At 39.4% G+C, this 17,178-nt stretch overlaps 1 protein-coding gene across 2 annotated transcripts in view; it reads left to right on the top strand.

The window, feature by feature from the left end:
• The window catches only part of LOC129239651 (titin homolog), a 93,194-nt gene that overhangs the window by 62,114 nt on the left and 13,902 nt on the right, over positions 1-17,178 (top strand). Inside the window, exons 1-2 of one of the 2 annotated variants that reach the window (XM_054875316.1) lie at positions 902-1,093; positions 6,013-7,140. The exons of the other annotated variant lie outside the window; for it this stretch is intronic. Of the exons in view, the coding sequence (XP_054731291.1) occupies positions 6,507-7,140 (634 nt within the window). The 5' untranslated portion in view covers positions 902-1,093; positions 6,013-6,506. Of the gene's footprint in view, positions 1-901; positions 1,094-6,012; positions 7,141-17,178 lie in introns of those variants that run through there. 2 annotated transcript variants of the gene reach the window in all.

Here is a 17,178-nt window from a genome sequence, read left to right as displayed (position 1 = left end):
ATTGCCTGCCAACGTCATTTCCTTGCTACGGCGTTCTACTTCCGTCTTAACGCCAGTGCTGCCAAGCAGGAAGCATTCACAATTCTTTACTTCTTGCTGCCCGCTGTTTTAATGCCTGCAGCTATTTGCATTTACTTGAACACACACAAAAAACACATACAAAATAACGGATTGTAAGCAATAAAATCTGAAACTTACATACACACAATTGCATGGGCCTGCACAAGTAAATAAAATATGCAGAAATTTCACGCACTCGTTAGCGTTGCCAACTGAGTGGAAAATTATTTGTTTTGAATTTATTTAATGTTTATTTGGCAAACTGTCAGCCAGTAGGAGGTAACAGAAAAACGCAGCTAATAATCGCATGGACGTCAAATAGCTAAAAGTCACAAAACCAAAAATTAGTAAAAAAAGACCAAAAACATCACAAGCACAAGATGCTAAACTTAATAAATCGCTGCCGACTTGACAGTCCTTGCAATGTAAAATATGTAGCGGTTGCCGACTTGCTGCGGCGTTTGGATTGCCCGTCACTGTGATTACCTGCTGCGCGCTGTGTCTTTTAAATTTTTTATAAGCATAAATACCCAAAAAATATTACTTTTTTATTTCTCGCGATTTATTCGTGCACAAATTTTTATTTTTTACATACATATATTCAATCGTTTGTTTTTTTTTTTTGTTTTTTGTCTACTACTGTGCGCTCAATTGCGCAAACACGCTAAGCTCACTTATGTAGGCTGTTTTGCCAACTTCAATAAGGCAATGAGCAAAAAACAGGAAAATTTGTAAATTAAAATAAATAAGATACTTGAAATGAAAGGAGAGCGGCGGAGTCGGCGCCAAGAATGCGTTAATAGAAATATTTGCGTCGCCACTGCAGTGTGCATTTTTTTGTCGCATTAAAATTGTTGAGATATTTTGCGTTGTAATTGTTTGCCTAAAGGGACGGTGTTAAATTTTTGAAAGTCAACAATGTGTGAATGTGTGGAAGGCGTGGTTTTTTGCTTGCGATTTTTTATGTAATAATAAAATACAATAAGCCAACGAGAGGTCAGAAGAACGCTCACTTAAGTGTGGTAGAGTAGAAGTAAGTGCTAATCAAATGTTTCAATGGCATACTTACATTTTTTCTTGAAAAAAATTACAATGTAACAGCTCACAATGTCGTGTAAATTTCGTGGCTTCATAGCATTCATAAATTATGATTACAAATGCACAGGTCACTTGAAAAATATGAAAGCAAAACTAAAAGAATGTGAATTTTTAAATGAAATCATTTGTTTTTTTATTCAATACAAACTCCCTCAACTTCAATGCTCTTATTCCATTCATTCTCGAAATACTTTATAGCATCCGTCTCTGTAATTATTTTGTGAAAGCTCTGCAAATTACTTTTCTTTCAACGAAAACGCTTGCCACAAAGGAATCATTTAAAGCTTAAGAAAAGGTAGCAACCGCTGGAAGCTAAATCTGGTCACGCAATTCGCACTTTAATTGGTTCAATTCAGCCAACGTCAAAACATTTCTTTTCGATGCACTTTTTGTTCAAGAGTTAATGTGTCGAATGTGTCAATAACTTTTCGAAAAGTTTTTCCATTTGTAATTTTTTATGTAAAATATGGATAGTTTTTTTTCGTTTATCTGGGATGTCTATTCAGCCATTCAGCAGTTTCACGCTTAGTGTAACTTTGGCATTCACAAACAATGATTTATGGCGTTTAGTGCACTTTTTGGAGGTTTATAAATAAAATAAAGTATAAATAAGTAAACAAAATATTTATAGATAAACAAAATATATAAATTAAATTAAATAGCCATCAGCGCACAATTTTTCCATTTTTTTTATTAATTTCTTCTACTGATTAACAGACCAAAATGAAGGATTTTGTATTCGTTTCCGTCCATTGCATTGACACGTCAACTTCAAAGGGGTTGTAAACAATAAATGAATTGACAAATAGAAACAAAAATGTTTGTGTGTTCAATTGAAAGTTGAAATAAAAGGTGGCGCAAAATTAATCATCAGATTTTGTTTTTAAATAATTTTTTTTTCAAATAAAAGAAAATGATTTTGAGTAATGAAAATCTTTATTTTGACCTTGACGCGCTCCATAGCTTGTCTGTTTATATACTGCAGCTGTCTACTATACAAGTATCAAATCTGATTCATGTACGAATGATACCACTTGCAAAAATTATAAATCTTTCGATAGGGTGATTAATTTTGTGTCTCCTTGTATTAATGTGGGGTATAAATTTGGATTTCTCTACTGGTTAGCACGTCTCGCTTTTAATAATTTTCAACCAACCTGTATGCAATTTTATGTTGCGTTGCCATGGTAATTTGCAAAAGCCATGTTGCCAAACAGATTGCACTTAGTTGCCAACTGTCCTAATATCTTGTGATGGTAAGAGTTAAATTTAATCGTGGACTTATTTTTTTTGTTTTTGTTTTATTTTAACTTTGTTTTTGCACAAAATGGGAGTTTCAAAAACCTTTGTATGAACGTCAAATTGAAATATAAGTTAATGTAAAATAAAAATTAAAAAAATAAATTAAAACAAAGAATCAACTCAACTCAAATATATTAGTTTTAGAAAATACTAAAATTAATTGACTCAGCGCTGCGAATTGGTTTGTGACTACCATTCGGTGGATACAGGACATGAAATAACAGAATGCAAAAACAATCTTTTCTAACCTTCGAGTGCAAACCTGTCGTGAAAGAACGAGTGTATCGCAAATTAATGTCGTTTAATATGAATTCTTCTTCTTCTTAATTGGTGCGATAACCGCTTACGCGATTTTGGCCGAGATTAACAAAGCGCGCCAGTCGTTTCTTTCTCGTGCTAACCGGCGCCAATTGGACACACCAAGTGAAGCCAAGTCCTTCTCCACCTGATCTTTCCAACGCAGAGGAGGCCTTCCTCTTCCTCTGCTACCACCAGCTGGTACCGCATCGAATACTTTCAAGGCCGGAGCGTTTGTATCCATTCGGACGACATGACCCAGCCAACGAAGCCGCTGGATCTTTATTCGCTGCGCTATGCCTGTGTCGTCGTAAAGCTCATACAGCTCATCGTTCCATCGTCTGCGATATTCGCCGTTGCCAACGTGCAAAGGTCCAAAAATCTTACGCAGAATCTTTCTCTCGAACACTCCAAGCGTCGCTTCATCGGATGTTGTCATCGTCCAAGCTTCTGCGCCATACGTTAGGACGGGCATGATGAGAGTCTTGTAGAGTGTTAATTTTGTTCGTCGAGAGAGGACTTTACTGCTCAATTGCCTACTTAGTCCAAAGTAGCACTTGTTGGCAAGAGAGATTCTACGTTGGATTTCAAGGCTGACATTGTTATCGGTGTTAATGCTGGTTCCTAAATACACGAAGTCTTTTACAACCTCAAAATTATAACTGTCAACAGTGACGTGGGTGCCGATACGCGAGTGCGCCGACTGTTTGTTTGAAGACAGGAGGTATTTCGTTTTGTCCTCGTTCACCACCAAACCCATTCGCTTTGCCTCTTTATCCAGTTTGGAGAAGGCAGAACTAACAGCGCGGTTGTTAAGGCCGATGATGTCAATATCATCGGCATACGCCAGCAATTGTACGCTCTTATAAAAAATTGTGCCTGAGCGATTAAGTTCTGCGGCTCGTACGATGCTCTCCAACATCAGGTTAAAGAAGTCACACGACAGCGAGTCACCCTGTCTGAAACCTCGTTTGGTATCAAACGGCTCGGAGAGGTCCTTCCCAATTCTGACGGCGCTGCTGGTGTTGAGCAACGTCATCTTACATAGCCGTATTAGTTTTGCGGGGATACCAAATTCAGACATAGCGGCATACAGGTAACTCCTTTCCGTACTGTCGAATGCAGCTTTGAAGTCGACGAAAAGATGGTGTGTGTCGATTCTCCTTTCATGGGTCTTTTCCAAGATTTGGCGTATTGTAAATATTTGGTCGATGGTAGACTTTCCAGGTCTGAAGCCACACTGATAAGGTCCAATCAGTTGGTTGACGGTGGGCTTCAGCCTTTCACACAATACGCTCGCTAGAACCTTATAGGCGATATTTAGAAGACTAATCCCGCGGTAATTGGCACAAATTGCAGGATCGCCCTTCTTATGGATTGGGCAGAGCACACTTAAATTCCAATCGGCAGGCATGCTTTCATCCGACCATATTCTGCATAGGAGCTGATGCATGCACCTTACCAGCTCCTCGCCGCCATGTTTGAATAGCTCAGCCGGGAGTCCGTCGGCGCCCGCGGCTTTGTTGTTCTTTAGACGCTTTATCGCTATTCTCACCTCGTCATGGTCGGGTAACGGAACGACAATTCCGTCGTCAACGATTGCGGTATCGGGATCTTCACATTCTCTATGACATGCGCAGCTGTCACCGTTTAACAGGTTCGAGAAGTGTTCCCTCCATAATTTAAGATTGCTCTGTACGTCAGTCACCAGATCGCCGTCTTTGTTCTTACAGGACAACGCCCCGGTCTTAAAACCTTCTGTAAGCCGCCGAACTTTCTGGTAAAATTTTCGGGCGTTGTTCCTATTGGCCAGCATCTCAAGCTCCTCGCACTCACGTATTTCGGCCTCTCGTTTCTTCTGTCGGATAATACGTCTCTCTTCCTTTTTTAGCTCTCTGTAGCGATCCCACATGGTTCGCGTTGCGCCCGATCGCAGCGTGGCTCTATAGGCGGCATCTTTTCTTTCTGCGGCAGCATGACATTCCTCGTCGTACCAATTGTTTTTTCGGGCTCGCCGGAATCCGATTTCTTCTTCGGCGGCGGTACGTAGGGAACGAGAAATGTTGCTCCATTGCTCGCGCATGCCGGTGTGTTGGGCAGTGCTCTCCGAGAGCAGGAGTGAGAGTCGAGTGGCGAATCTTCTGGCTGTCTGTTGTGATTGCAGCTTTTCGATGTCGAACATTCTTTGCGTAGGTAGATGTACGTTTTTTGCTGCACAGAGGCGTGTGCGCAGTTTGGCTGCAACAAGGTAATGATCCGAGTCGATGTTGGGTCCTCGGATCGTACGTACATCTAATACACTAGAAGCGTGTCTTCCATCTATCACAACATGATCGATCTGGTTTCGCGTTTTTCGATCTGGAGACAGCCAGGTAGCTTGGTGAATCTTCTTATGCTGGAATCTGGTGCTACAGACTACCATGTTTCGGGCCCCGGCGAAGTCGATCAGCCTCTGTCCGTTACCGGATGTTTCGTTGTGCAGGCTGAATTTTCCGACTGTGGGACCAAAAATTCCCTCCTTGCCCACCCTGGCGTTGAAGTCGCCAAGCACGATTTTTATGTCGTGGCGGGGGCAGCGCTCATAGGAACGTTCCAAGCGCTCATAGAAGGAATCCTTGGTCGCATCGTCCTTCTCTTCCGTCGGGGCGTGGGCGCAAATTAGCGAGATGTTAAAAAATCGCGCTTTGATGCGGATTGTTGCGAGACGCTCGTCCACCGGAGTGAACGACAGTACTTGGCGACGAAGTCTCTCTCCCACAACAAATCCGACACCGAATTTGCGCTCCTTTACATGGCAGCTGTAGTAGACGTCGCAAGGTCCTATGTTTTTCTTACCTTGCCCCGTCCATCGCATCTCTTGGATGGCAGTGATGTCAGCCTTTACTCTCACGAGGACATCAACCAGCCGGGCAGAGGCACCTTCCCCATTAAGGGACCGGACATTCCAGGTGCATGCCCTCAAATCGTATTCCTGAATGAATTCGTCAACATTTAAAACGCATTTAGCTGCTAATGAATCATTGATTTTTAAAAACTGGATTATATCAAACAAAGCAAAAAACAAACAATAAATCCGTTTATAACTCATAAAACTTACTTGAAACTAAATTTTGAACCAAAAAATGTTTAAATTTAAAAAAGTTTAAATTTAAAAAATGTTCCAAACGGGAATAGCAAAAATATGGGCAATTTATTTTAAAATATGAATACATATTTTTTTATCCTCCAATACCAATATATTTTTCTCACTTGCAGAATATGTGAAATATCAGAGAAATAATCAAATACCAGTGCCGAAGCAAAAATCAAAAATTTTTTTTTAAAAAGTTAAAAACAATATTATTACACAAATGTGTCAAAAGCCACGGGATAGTAATTGAACATTTAAAAAATAATAAAAAAAACCCGCAGCAAAACCGTAAAATAAAAAGTGCAGAGTTAATAATGAAAGAAAAGTTAAACAAAATGTAAAAATAGTTGCCTTATCGTTGAAAAATAAAAACAAAAACATTTGCAAAGAAACGCTTCCTTGTTGAAAACTGAAAAGCAATAATCAAAATCCTATGACATAAATGAATGTTAATGTAAACACATACACATATATTTTTGCTACAAAAGAAACAAAAGCTAAAGCAACAAACACAAACGTGAATTATAAAAACGCCGTAAACAAGCAATAAAATCCACATTGAAATTAAACGCAAAAAATAGCCAAAAACAGTGGTTAATACAATTACAACAAATACAACATGAAATGCGAGAGCATGGATTCCTGTACATTTTGTGAATTGTTCGCAATGCGACACAACAACGCACAAGTACAACATCATCAGCAACAGCGGGACAACTGCTGGCACAAAATGCTGCGCTCCAACTCGAGTCCAATGGGCCAGCATCAACAGTTGCAACAACAACAAACAGCGCAGCAACAACTACATCTACAGCCACAGCAGCGTTGCTCCAGTGTTGGCAGCACCGGCAGCAGCACTTGCGACACGCTTTCCTCGCTGTCCGGTTCGGCGCTGTCACCAACGATCAATAGCAGCACCAATCTGAGCAGTCAGCTGAGCAGCAGTGAGCGCTACAGCATTTGGCAGCAGACAGTAAGGAGCATTGCAGCGGGCACTGCTGCACCCCCCATGCCAACGTATTCTATGGCAGGCGCCCCGTTGGCGCCGATTCCTTTGCTGCCAACACAGCCAGTGGCGCAAGCAACACCACCACCACCACCAACAACCAACGTACCAGCACCGGCTACGGCGGCGGTTGGCGGTATTGGTGCTGCGGCGATAGCTGCCAAGTTGGCCGAGTCGTTTAAGTTATTACATCAACAGGCGCATCAGTTTCGTGATATGCTCTATGCGGCGCATTTGCTTGGACGAGGTAACGAAAAGTAGAAAACATTGATTCACTTGTATAAATCTTGAAACAGAAAAAAGAAATTATAATTAATAGGAAATTTCAAAAGCAAACAACAAAGATATGTAGAAACAGATGATTTAGCAGACAAATAGCCGTGTCATATCACAGAAAGGCGGGTAGCAATATGCGTTTGAGGGATGGGGGAGGCGGATGGGACCAGCCAAAACACTTTGCTTGCTGTGAGAGAATGAAATTCTTACAAATATGTCAGCCCCTTATTGTGGACAATTATTCAGTAAAATTAGAAGCATTTATCATTTTTCTTTGACGTTTGCCAAAGTTGAAGCGGCTGTGCGCGCGCAAGAGCGCAGTAAACGAGTGTTCAAATGTGTGGTAAACAGCAGGAATGCATGGAATTTTGTGGGTCCTATAGAAAAGATTAATGACTTTTGTTAAGCAAATGTGAGTTAATAAAAATCAGAAAAATTAGGAGTGTAATTTCCGGAATAATGGATTACTTAGATTGCAAAGTTGATTAAGGTTAACCAAATTTGGTGAGGTGTTAAATCTGGGGTTTTTTTCGGCAATTCAAGAGGCCGAGATAAGGGGCCTTTCAAAAGTGGCGCCTTGATGTAAGTAGTGAATCATTCCTCGTGCGACTTTTTTTTTGTTTCATAGGTTGAAGTTACCACTACGTGGAAGGAAATTTCAGTCGATAGAGGAGATCAAGGAGAATGCGACGAAGGAGCTGAAGACCATCCCTTCATCGGCTTACCAGGGATGCATGGAGGACTGAGTTAAACGTTGGCATATGTGTTGCTTCAGACGGGCCATATTTTGAAGAAGATTAAATAAATTTGCCTGAAATTAAACTCCGTTTTGTTTTATTGAAACATTCCCGGTACTTTCTGATCATACTAGGGTATATGTCATTGAGTAGCTTTACTAAAGTAAAGTAATAAAAGCAAGCAACGGTATTGCAATAATCTCTCTTCAGCTCAACTAGCCAACGCTTTTAGTTTAATAAATAAATCATTGTAGCGAGTTGGAGACGAAAAACGTAGAAAAGTAGGCAGGCAAACTTAAAAGCAAGTTGAAAATGAATTGAAACCACCTTGACCTTTGGGCAACACATTTTTTTAATTAGAGCTAGATTACATACAGAAATACAAGCCTAGCTTTTTTCCTCCAATTTGTTTTTAAATCACTCATTTGCTCAACTTTAGCTATAAACCTGTATTTACAGTGCGCTCCTCATTTGCCTTTCCCTTAGCCAGGCCCCTTATAATTTTGGAATCTATTCAATACTGACCTCCATAACCCATTAATATGTCAAAATAAATCAAAACAAATAGACAAGCAATTAAAATTTCGACAGCGCAAAGCTATCAACGATTATCGCGCAGTCGTCAACCACAGTTTAAGCCAGTGCTGTGTCACGCGGTGTGGAGAGCTCTTATTTACGCGACAGCCAACGACATCGAATGAACGCAGACAAAAAAAGTTGACAATTGTCAAACAAAATTCCACGGTGGCGCGAACAGACAAGCGTGAACTAATCGCGATAACAAAAAACAGCAACAACAACCAAAAAATATTAGAACAACAACAACTACGCATTACGCGCTAACCTAGACAAGCCAAAATGCACCCAAACGAGTTTAGTCAATTAGTGTGTCATAGACGCCCACAATTTTTCGATTCGCCCATTTGACGAATGCCTATTAGTAGACAATAGCACAGCAATAAAAGGGGCCGAACAATCAAAGCAAAAAAAATTTATGAAAAATAGTGCGGCTGAAAAACGCAAATCGTTAAAACATCTTTTGTAATAAATTTTTTCATCGTAGAAAATTTAATGAACTCATGCGTAAATTTTTTTTTCGTTATTTTGAGCTGCTACGTCTGCTAGCCGCAGCAATAATAGTTATAGTAAGCGCGTGAAACGCTACGTTAATCACAGCTGCCACTACCTATCAATACCGTTGCGTGTTTGTGTGCTGTTTTGTTTGAGCAAACAGCAGAAGATCTGCGAAACGCTTCGTCTTAGTGCCCAACTAACTACTGCCTGTTGCCGGTGCTGGGGCTGCACAGTTTGTCATTTGAAGCTTATTGCTGTCAAAGCGAACGCCTTTGAGTCCACACACACACACACACGCACATCCACATATTTCCACAAGAATCCACTCGATGGTCCTTGGATTTCGATTTTGATGTGAATTATGTTTCCGTGTTTTTTATATCGTTTGATGAAGAAGCCGCTTTGTTGTTACCGTTTCGATTACAGTGGCATTTGGCGTCTGGTGCGGTGCGAAGGATTGAACATAAACAGAGTGCTCGCCAATAATTTGTGGTATTCGCGGTGTAAGTGTGTGTGTACGCGTATAAATAATTTGTCACGCAATAAATGCGCAACAAAATATTAATGGCAGCAACAACAATGGTAGCAATAGCAATTTGACAAATGTCTGGGACGCGGTCAAAATACGCTATGCGAAGCACATGTGACATTCGTAATCACATCCTTTGGTGGCAAAGGGGAGGAGCTGACACGGCGGGTGGCGGACGGTTGTTACAGCTAAACCAATTTTGTACTTTTTTGAAGTGTTGGAGAAGTGCTTATGTGCATATGGAACGGGTGATTTTTTAGCTATTATCTTTTTAAACAGTTGGTTTAAACAGCTGCCGCACGTTTCGCGTTTTGTTTTACTGTCAAACATCTTCAGTTTGGTCTACTATATAATTTAACCGTGAATCGTCTTACAAACGAACAAACCTTGCAAATCATTGACTTTTATTATAAAAATGCGTGTTCTGTTAAGAAAGTTTATCGCGCGCTTCTTCCATTTTATGGTCAGTTTAATCGACCCACTGAAGCGGCTATACGAGCTATTGTGACTAAATTTAGAATCAAATTTACAATATTGGACATCAAACCACCAACACGCTTACGTAGAGTGCGAACTGAAGAAAATATCGCAGCTGTATCGGCCAGTGTTAATGATGACCATCAATTATCGATTCATCGCCGTTCTGTTACTCAACAACGTGGGAAATTTTGCGAAAGGATTTAGGTGTGAAGCCTTTCAAAATACAGCTGGTGTAAGAATTGGGGCTGGAGGTATCATTGGACCGTACTTCTTCAAAGATGCTGCGAATCGTAACTTAAGGGGTAACACCACTGTAGAAATTTCAAAAAATTGATTTTTTTTATAAGCTTAAAAAATTCTTTGAACCTTTTAAAATACAGAACAAAAAGTTTTATACGTTACCGAAGTTTATTTCATAAATATTTTAAGCTTTTAACCAAACGTTAGTGACTGCTACCTAACGACTTCTCCAAATTTCCAAACTTTAAACGCGTTTTTCTCAAAACACGTTTTCTGAAATTGGCACGCAGCATAACTCAAACAATTTTAAATATTTTTAATCAGGTTTTTCATAACTTTCTTAAGAGAAGAGCGTAGGGGATTTTCGATAGATTAATTTAAACGATTGTTATAATTATTTAAGTGCCGTTTTTTTAGTCCAAAATAGAGTTTTTTCCTTTAAATGCTTGCTAATTCCACAAAAATAAATATTTTTTAAATCCCCTACGTGTTTCTCTAGCTATTCTTATCTAGATTAAGAAAAAAAATGTTTCTTTGTTCCAGATTAAAATTTGCACCCTCTATGCTGCGTGCCGCGGAGCTCCTTCAAGAGAAACCACATTACAAAAATGTCTCCAATGCCGCCATTTTGTAAAATTTTTCGATCAAACTTTGTAGTTTTGTATTTTAGTATATAAGTAATAACTTCCCAAATCAGAGTGATTGTTTCCCCTTTCCTTCTATACAAAAAAATTCTTTAAAAATCGTGTTTATTTTACGCGTGTACAGTGGTGTTACCCCTTAACTGTGAATGGTGAGCGCTACCGTGAAATGATATCTAACTTTTTTTTGCCCAAAATGCAAAAGCTTGACTTGCATAACATGTGGTTTTAGCAAGACGGTGCCACATGCTACACAGCACGCGTAACCATGGACTTGTTGAGAGGCGAGTTCGGTGAACATTTTATTTCACGTTCGGGACCTATCAATTGGCCACACAGATCGTACGATATAACGCCTTTAGATTGTTTTTTGAGGGGCTATGTTAAAGCTTATGTCTATTCAGACAAGCCTGCTTCAATTAACGCATTGGAAGAAAGCATTTATATGTGAGATACCGGCCGAAGCATTGGAAAGAGTATGCCAAAATTGGACTAAGCAGATGGACCATTTGAAGCGCAGTCGCGGTCAACATTTGCATGAAGTGATCTTCAAACATTAAATTATATGGACTGTACTATCGTTTTAAATAAAAATGTCATGCATTTTTCTGAATTTTACGAGTGTTTTTTTGGAAAACTTTCCTATAGCTCTTAAGAAATCACCCATTATGTAGCAGGTTAGATTTCGTCGCGTGACATTTGTGATGTTGCGTGGGCGGCCTTTCAGTCAATCCGTTGGACGCCCTGTAGCGGGGTGGACGCAGGCCCTTAAATTTATTTGTCGGTGTCGCAAATTTTGTCAACATCTCTTAATTTACTGCTGTCTCAATGAAGTACTGGTGGTTATACGTACATACTTGTGGAGTAATCTGCGTTTAATTGAGTTTCAGCTGTGGTGAAGTAATATGGAGCGCAATAAAATCAAATTAATGGCTTTACGCGTGTTTTTAGCGCCGAAGAGTAGCCTAAGTGCGTATATATGTATGTTGTTGCGTATGCTTTAGAATAAAGCTATGACAACAGTTTTATTAATTTTAATAAAGCTTTTTATAAAATTATTATAGTGGTTACCAAAAAGCACCTGTAATTGCAAGTGCTGTTCGAAATTTCGAAAAGACATATTCGAAATTTTCGAAAATCGCAAAATACATTATTTTGTTTAACAGTACATAAGTTACAAGATATAGTTGAAAAGTCGGCATTTTTCATCTTGTTCGAAATTTCGAAAACACAAGTTCGAAACTTTCGAAAATCGTCAAAATACAATATTTTACTTATCAGAAATTCATTTTTGAAATATAGTTAAAAAGTAAAAAATTTTCATCAGCAATGATTTCACACAAGTCCATTACTTTTTAACTAATGACTTTTTTGAAAATATTTCAATAGCTGATAACGGAACTAACTCACCAGAGAATAGTTACTGAGTTATTTTAAGCGATTACGTGTTGAATATTTGTTAGATGCTTTACTAAAGTATCCGCAATTAAATATCCATAAATTGGATCTAAGTTCGAAAATTTTAAATAAAAAAAATCGTGAAGTATTAGATTTTCTAAGAAGTAACTGCTATAAGTATACCTGCAGTATAAGTATGATACAAATGAACAGCCTTAAGTTTGAAAATTGAAGTTCGAATTTCGAAAAATAAGTTTTGATCAATATTTTAATTAAAATTGTGTATATTTTGTTAGAACAAATTCCTAAGGGGCGGTCGAAGCGGTTCACTTTAATTACATCCTAGAATGCTACGCTCTTTTTTGCACATACACATTCGCACTGACTCACAATGACAGCTCAAGTACAAGTATATTTTGTGGCATGCGGTCCAACCGCCGGTGATAGTCCACTTAAAATATTCAAAAGTCGCTTTTTATCTGTCACACTTTATCAGCATTCACGCAGGACGTTGAAAAAAAAACGTTGCAAAAAACGAATCACATGCGCGATATGCACACATACTTACACATGAATACATAAATAGCTTCGGCTATGTGTACATATCTTCCAAACACCACACAACCCATCGCATCAGAACTGTCAACACACATTTACATATTTGCAAACTGAACGTTGACGGAGCAGGCAAACGACCAGACACTTCAGCTGTCCACATTCTACCAACTCCCGGCCTGGCACTCCGCTACTCAGCCACTCATCCACTCATCCACTCATCCACCGACAACTCAGCAACTCTGCAGCGCTGTCAGCTTGAAAAATTGTCAATTGTTGAGTTTGTCACGCTGACAAAATGATGAATTGGCCAGAATGTTTTGCCAACCCGATAGCAGTAAAAAGCAAAGAAGCAGCATACGTGTATTTGTATGTCAATCATATATGTACGAGTATGTTAGTACATGTATGTGTGTGTGTTAGCTGCGCTGGATTTGCCTGCTCAGGAGCAGTTGACAGCACATGGCAACAACAATTTGCACAGCTACGCAACTGCGTGATGCTGATAACTTCATGAAAGGCTTGTTTTATTTTTTTGTTCCTTCGATGTTGTTGCTGTTTGTTATTGGTATTTGCGGTGCACCACTGCGTATGCCACCAATTGGCGAGATCGTACACACACAGGAAGCGCTTGATTGCAAAATGCTCAGCACTTGGGTGGTGGAGAAAACTCTGCCTACGCACAGCCGTACTCTTACACAACTGCAACCGCACTTACCTAAATACATAAATATACACATATGTATATAAATATACATATACGTAAATATACATATTCATATGTAAACTGTCTTTCATGCCTCATAAGCGTCATTGACCAGCTGCACCTGCAATGATTGGCCTGCTCTGATTTCACACCCGTTGCCACTGATGAGGCTACCGTATAATGACTTTTTGCATTTTGCATTTTTCTTTTTGTATTTGTGTTTGTGTTCGCCCACAAATACGTAATGTGTTTGCATGGTACGGCTTTAATTTCCCGGCAAGGCCAGAAATGATCACACACAGCTGCCAGCACAATGCCAACGTATTTTTGGTAGCAAAAATAGAATAAAAATGAATTTAATTAAAGAATAAAATTTAAATGCAGGTGCTTTTTAAAATTTAAGTGAATGGAAAACTTTTGCAACTTCGACATTTGCTCCTCTAATATTGAGCTTTTAGAAGTAAATATAGTTTTTAAACTTTGCATTTATATATCGTCAAAATTTGACACAAATTTTGCATTTTAAATGGATTTTCGTTGTACCTAAAGCGAAAGCAATTTCCTGTGACAATTGCCACACTTCAGCATGATTGAATGCTTTTGAATGTGATTGAAAACGACAGCAATGGCTTTGCAAGAACTGGAGAAGGTGTTGCCTACGCAGAAAGGTTCGAGGTTTTAGGTGAATGGGGCACCCTAACCCCAGCTGGGTCAATGAGGCAAACTCTGTTGCATAACCAAATATGTAAACGTCAATCAGGGTAATGCGATAAGAACACAGTTTAGATGATGCTCGAGCAAAGTAACATTAAATTCTATCGATTTTTTTGTTTGATTGGCAACTCCTGCTCATAAAATGGTTGGCAATATGATGTATGATTGATTACGTGACTGGTTGTGCGTCTGATTTTTGGAAAAGTTAAGTAAAGTACTTAGGCATCGCTGCATGAAGTGACTAGTCGCTTAATGCGCTTGACATTTGCCGAGTTCACTGCCATCGAACGAATGCTCGAGAAAATACTCATTTTCTACCACCAGCGCTAAATCTCATTGTACGTCCATTCATCACACTTTTTAATCACATTTCGTTATGTTACGCTATCACTCGGGTCGCCCCACCTCTGTACGCGGCTTTTGTGGGGATGGCAATAAAAATGCGATTAATTATGCAGAACTTATGATGCGCGCCACACCTCAATTAGCACGCAAGCGTTGCTTCAACTGCAACGCACCATCAACTTTTCGCACATCAGCAGACAACAGTCAACAACTAGCAGGCCAAACATTGGCTGGCTACACCAACAGCACTCCTCTGCGTACACCTCCATTCCCCTAACTTTTCAACGGCAGACTTAGCCGCTTCTTTGACTTTTTCATTTTTTCTCCTAAGGCCTGTATTCGTCAACATTCACACATCTGACATCACCGTCAACATAAACATCAACAGCAATGGCAACGTCATTACCATCATAATTATCGTTATTCTAATCATAAGCATTAGTCAGTAGCGGCACTGACAGGCTCGCAACGTTATTGGTACTTTTCGCGTATTCCGTTCGTCGTGCGTATTTTCATTGTGCGCGATTGTGTGTGTGCGTGGTGCTATGCATGTGCTGGACGTAATTATGACACTTTAAAATTCCGCTGAGCTGACACTGAGAACGCGCGACTGCACCGTAATGTGGCACGTTGCAGCGTTTAATTAATTATGTGCTGATGACATTGATGATGGCTGCGTTGATGTGGTCGATGGTGATGATGATAAAGTTATATAATATGTGTGCTGCGTGTGCGTATGTGCGTCTATGCGTGAAATGTGACGGGGGGACTGTTGTTTATGATGCGTTGAGTGCGTTAAATGGGGCATTATTTATGCACTATAGTATAAATATTGCGAAAAAAGCGAAATAAACTAAGTAGGCTAATCTACTTTGAAATTGAAATATGAATTTGTGGATTTAAGCAAAGTGAATTAGTGGCAAAGAAATTAAAAAAGAGAAAGAAATGAATTTATTAAAAATAAAATCGGCAAATCAGCTGATTTGTTTTTTTTTTTTTTCTTTCGCGTGTCCATCCGACTGTCAGCCCTGAATGAATCAAGGCAAATTCATTTTTTGTTTTCTACTTTCCAATACTTTGCTTTGACAATCAAACGTTCAAAATATTGTTGTTGGTCTAGTGCTACCTCCTTTAATGAATGCGCCTTGCATCGATGTGATTATAAGGGCATATGCGAATATCAAATAATCAAATAATAGAAAAAGTTATTTCCAATAGCAATCGCTGCCCCGAATGAATTGATGCAAGTCTTTCGAAGACGGCATGAATTGTTGCAGAAAACGGTAGTGTCAACATAGCAAATTTCCCTAAGCATTAATTTTCCAACCATTGCGTTCCGATTTGCAGTAGTTCGCAGACGTCACTGATGCAGCAAATGGCAACGCCATGCTGACTAATTTACCTAAGCACGCATTCACCAACTAAATGCTCTAAATCTTGACGCTAATTGCGATGGTCCTGTTAGGTATAAGAATAATGACGCTAACCATATATTAAATCACATTATTCGCATGCTTGCTGCCGTTCAAAAATCCTCAACGCATCCAGTTAATTTATGTATCTAAAAATGTGTAGACGACGACAAACGCATGTGGCAATGGAGGAGCTATTACTCATACACGCAATAATAACCATGCATGTGGCGGCACATATCCGAACCATTTTATGTATGCAAGTGTCATTCTCGTATGTCTTTTGACGCGTTCCTCGACTAATTATGCGCACAATTTGTGCGAAAAACGTTCACAGACGCGTACACGTACACATGCACAGCTTGCATGGGCACATTTTGCAGTCAAATAGCGCTAAATATTGGCGCATCGAGTCGCGCATAATACCAGCGTGCGACAAAACGTGCTCTGCTGCTAGAGTATTAGGTGTGTTGCTGCTGCCACTGTTGCTGTCAGCAAAGCGGTGTGCCGGCAATTCGTCATTTACTCATTCATGCATTTATTTATTTATTTATTTGAGTCGTTTTGGCATACGTTTTCATGAGGTATTCAGTGAGCGGTGGAAAAAAACGGAGGTGACCCAAAAGTAATCGTGGTTTAATACGAATAGTACTTAACAGGTTTGACTCGAGTTTCACGCATGTAGTAGCGTCGACACCCAACACCCTGGGATTACCGGTCAAAAACTGGGTCTGTCATCCATTAATATCGTTCATATTTTATTGCTAACAGTTATAGGTTCTCTATTTGTGGTGCAGCTGCCTGCCACTGTGTGCATTAAAAGGTCCTATTCTTATAAATAATCGTTCAATTCATATAAATAGTTATTCTATCAAAATTTCTAACGAATCACATTAATTTGCATGCTGCGTGTTCACATTTAAGTCGTATGCGTTTAGCGCGCTGTCACTCGTGTTCTCAAAGCGCACAAAACTATCTACTTGGTATGCATTACAGCAAGTGTTGGGCAAAAATATGCCATTTTGTTGTTGGCTCGCCAAGTTTATTGTGTGCGACTTACTTGGACATCTGGTTTTGGTTTTATTCGGTGTCAGCTAGGTTTTGGAGTGTTATGTTTTGCTTTTTAATATATCTTAACATTTATGCTTAACATTATTACACAGGGTATCTTAAAATGA

Source organism: Anastrepha obliqua, chromosome 2 (genome assembly GCF_027943255.1).
Source record: "Anastrepha obliqua isolate idAnaObli1 chromosome 2, idAnaObli1_1.0, whole genome shotgun sequence".
NCBI classification, from domain to species: Eukaryota; Metazoa; Arthropoda; class Insecta; order Diptera; family Tephritidae; genus Anastrepha; species Anastrepha obliqua.
This window is presented reverse-complemented; position numbering and strand designations above follow the sequence as displayed.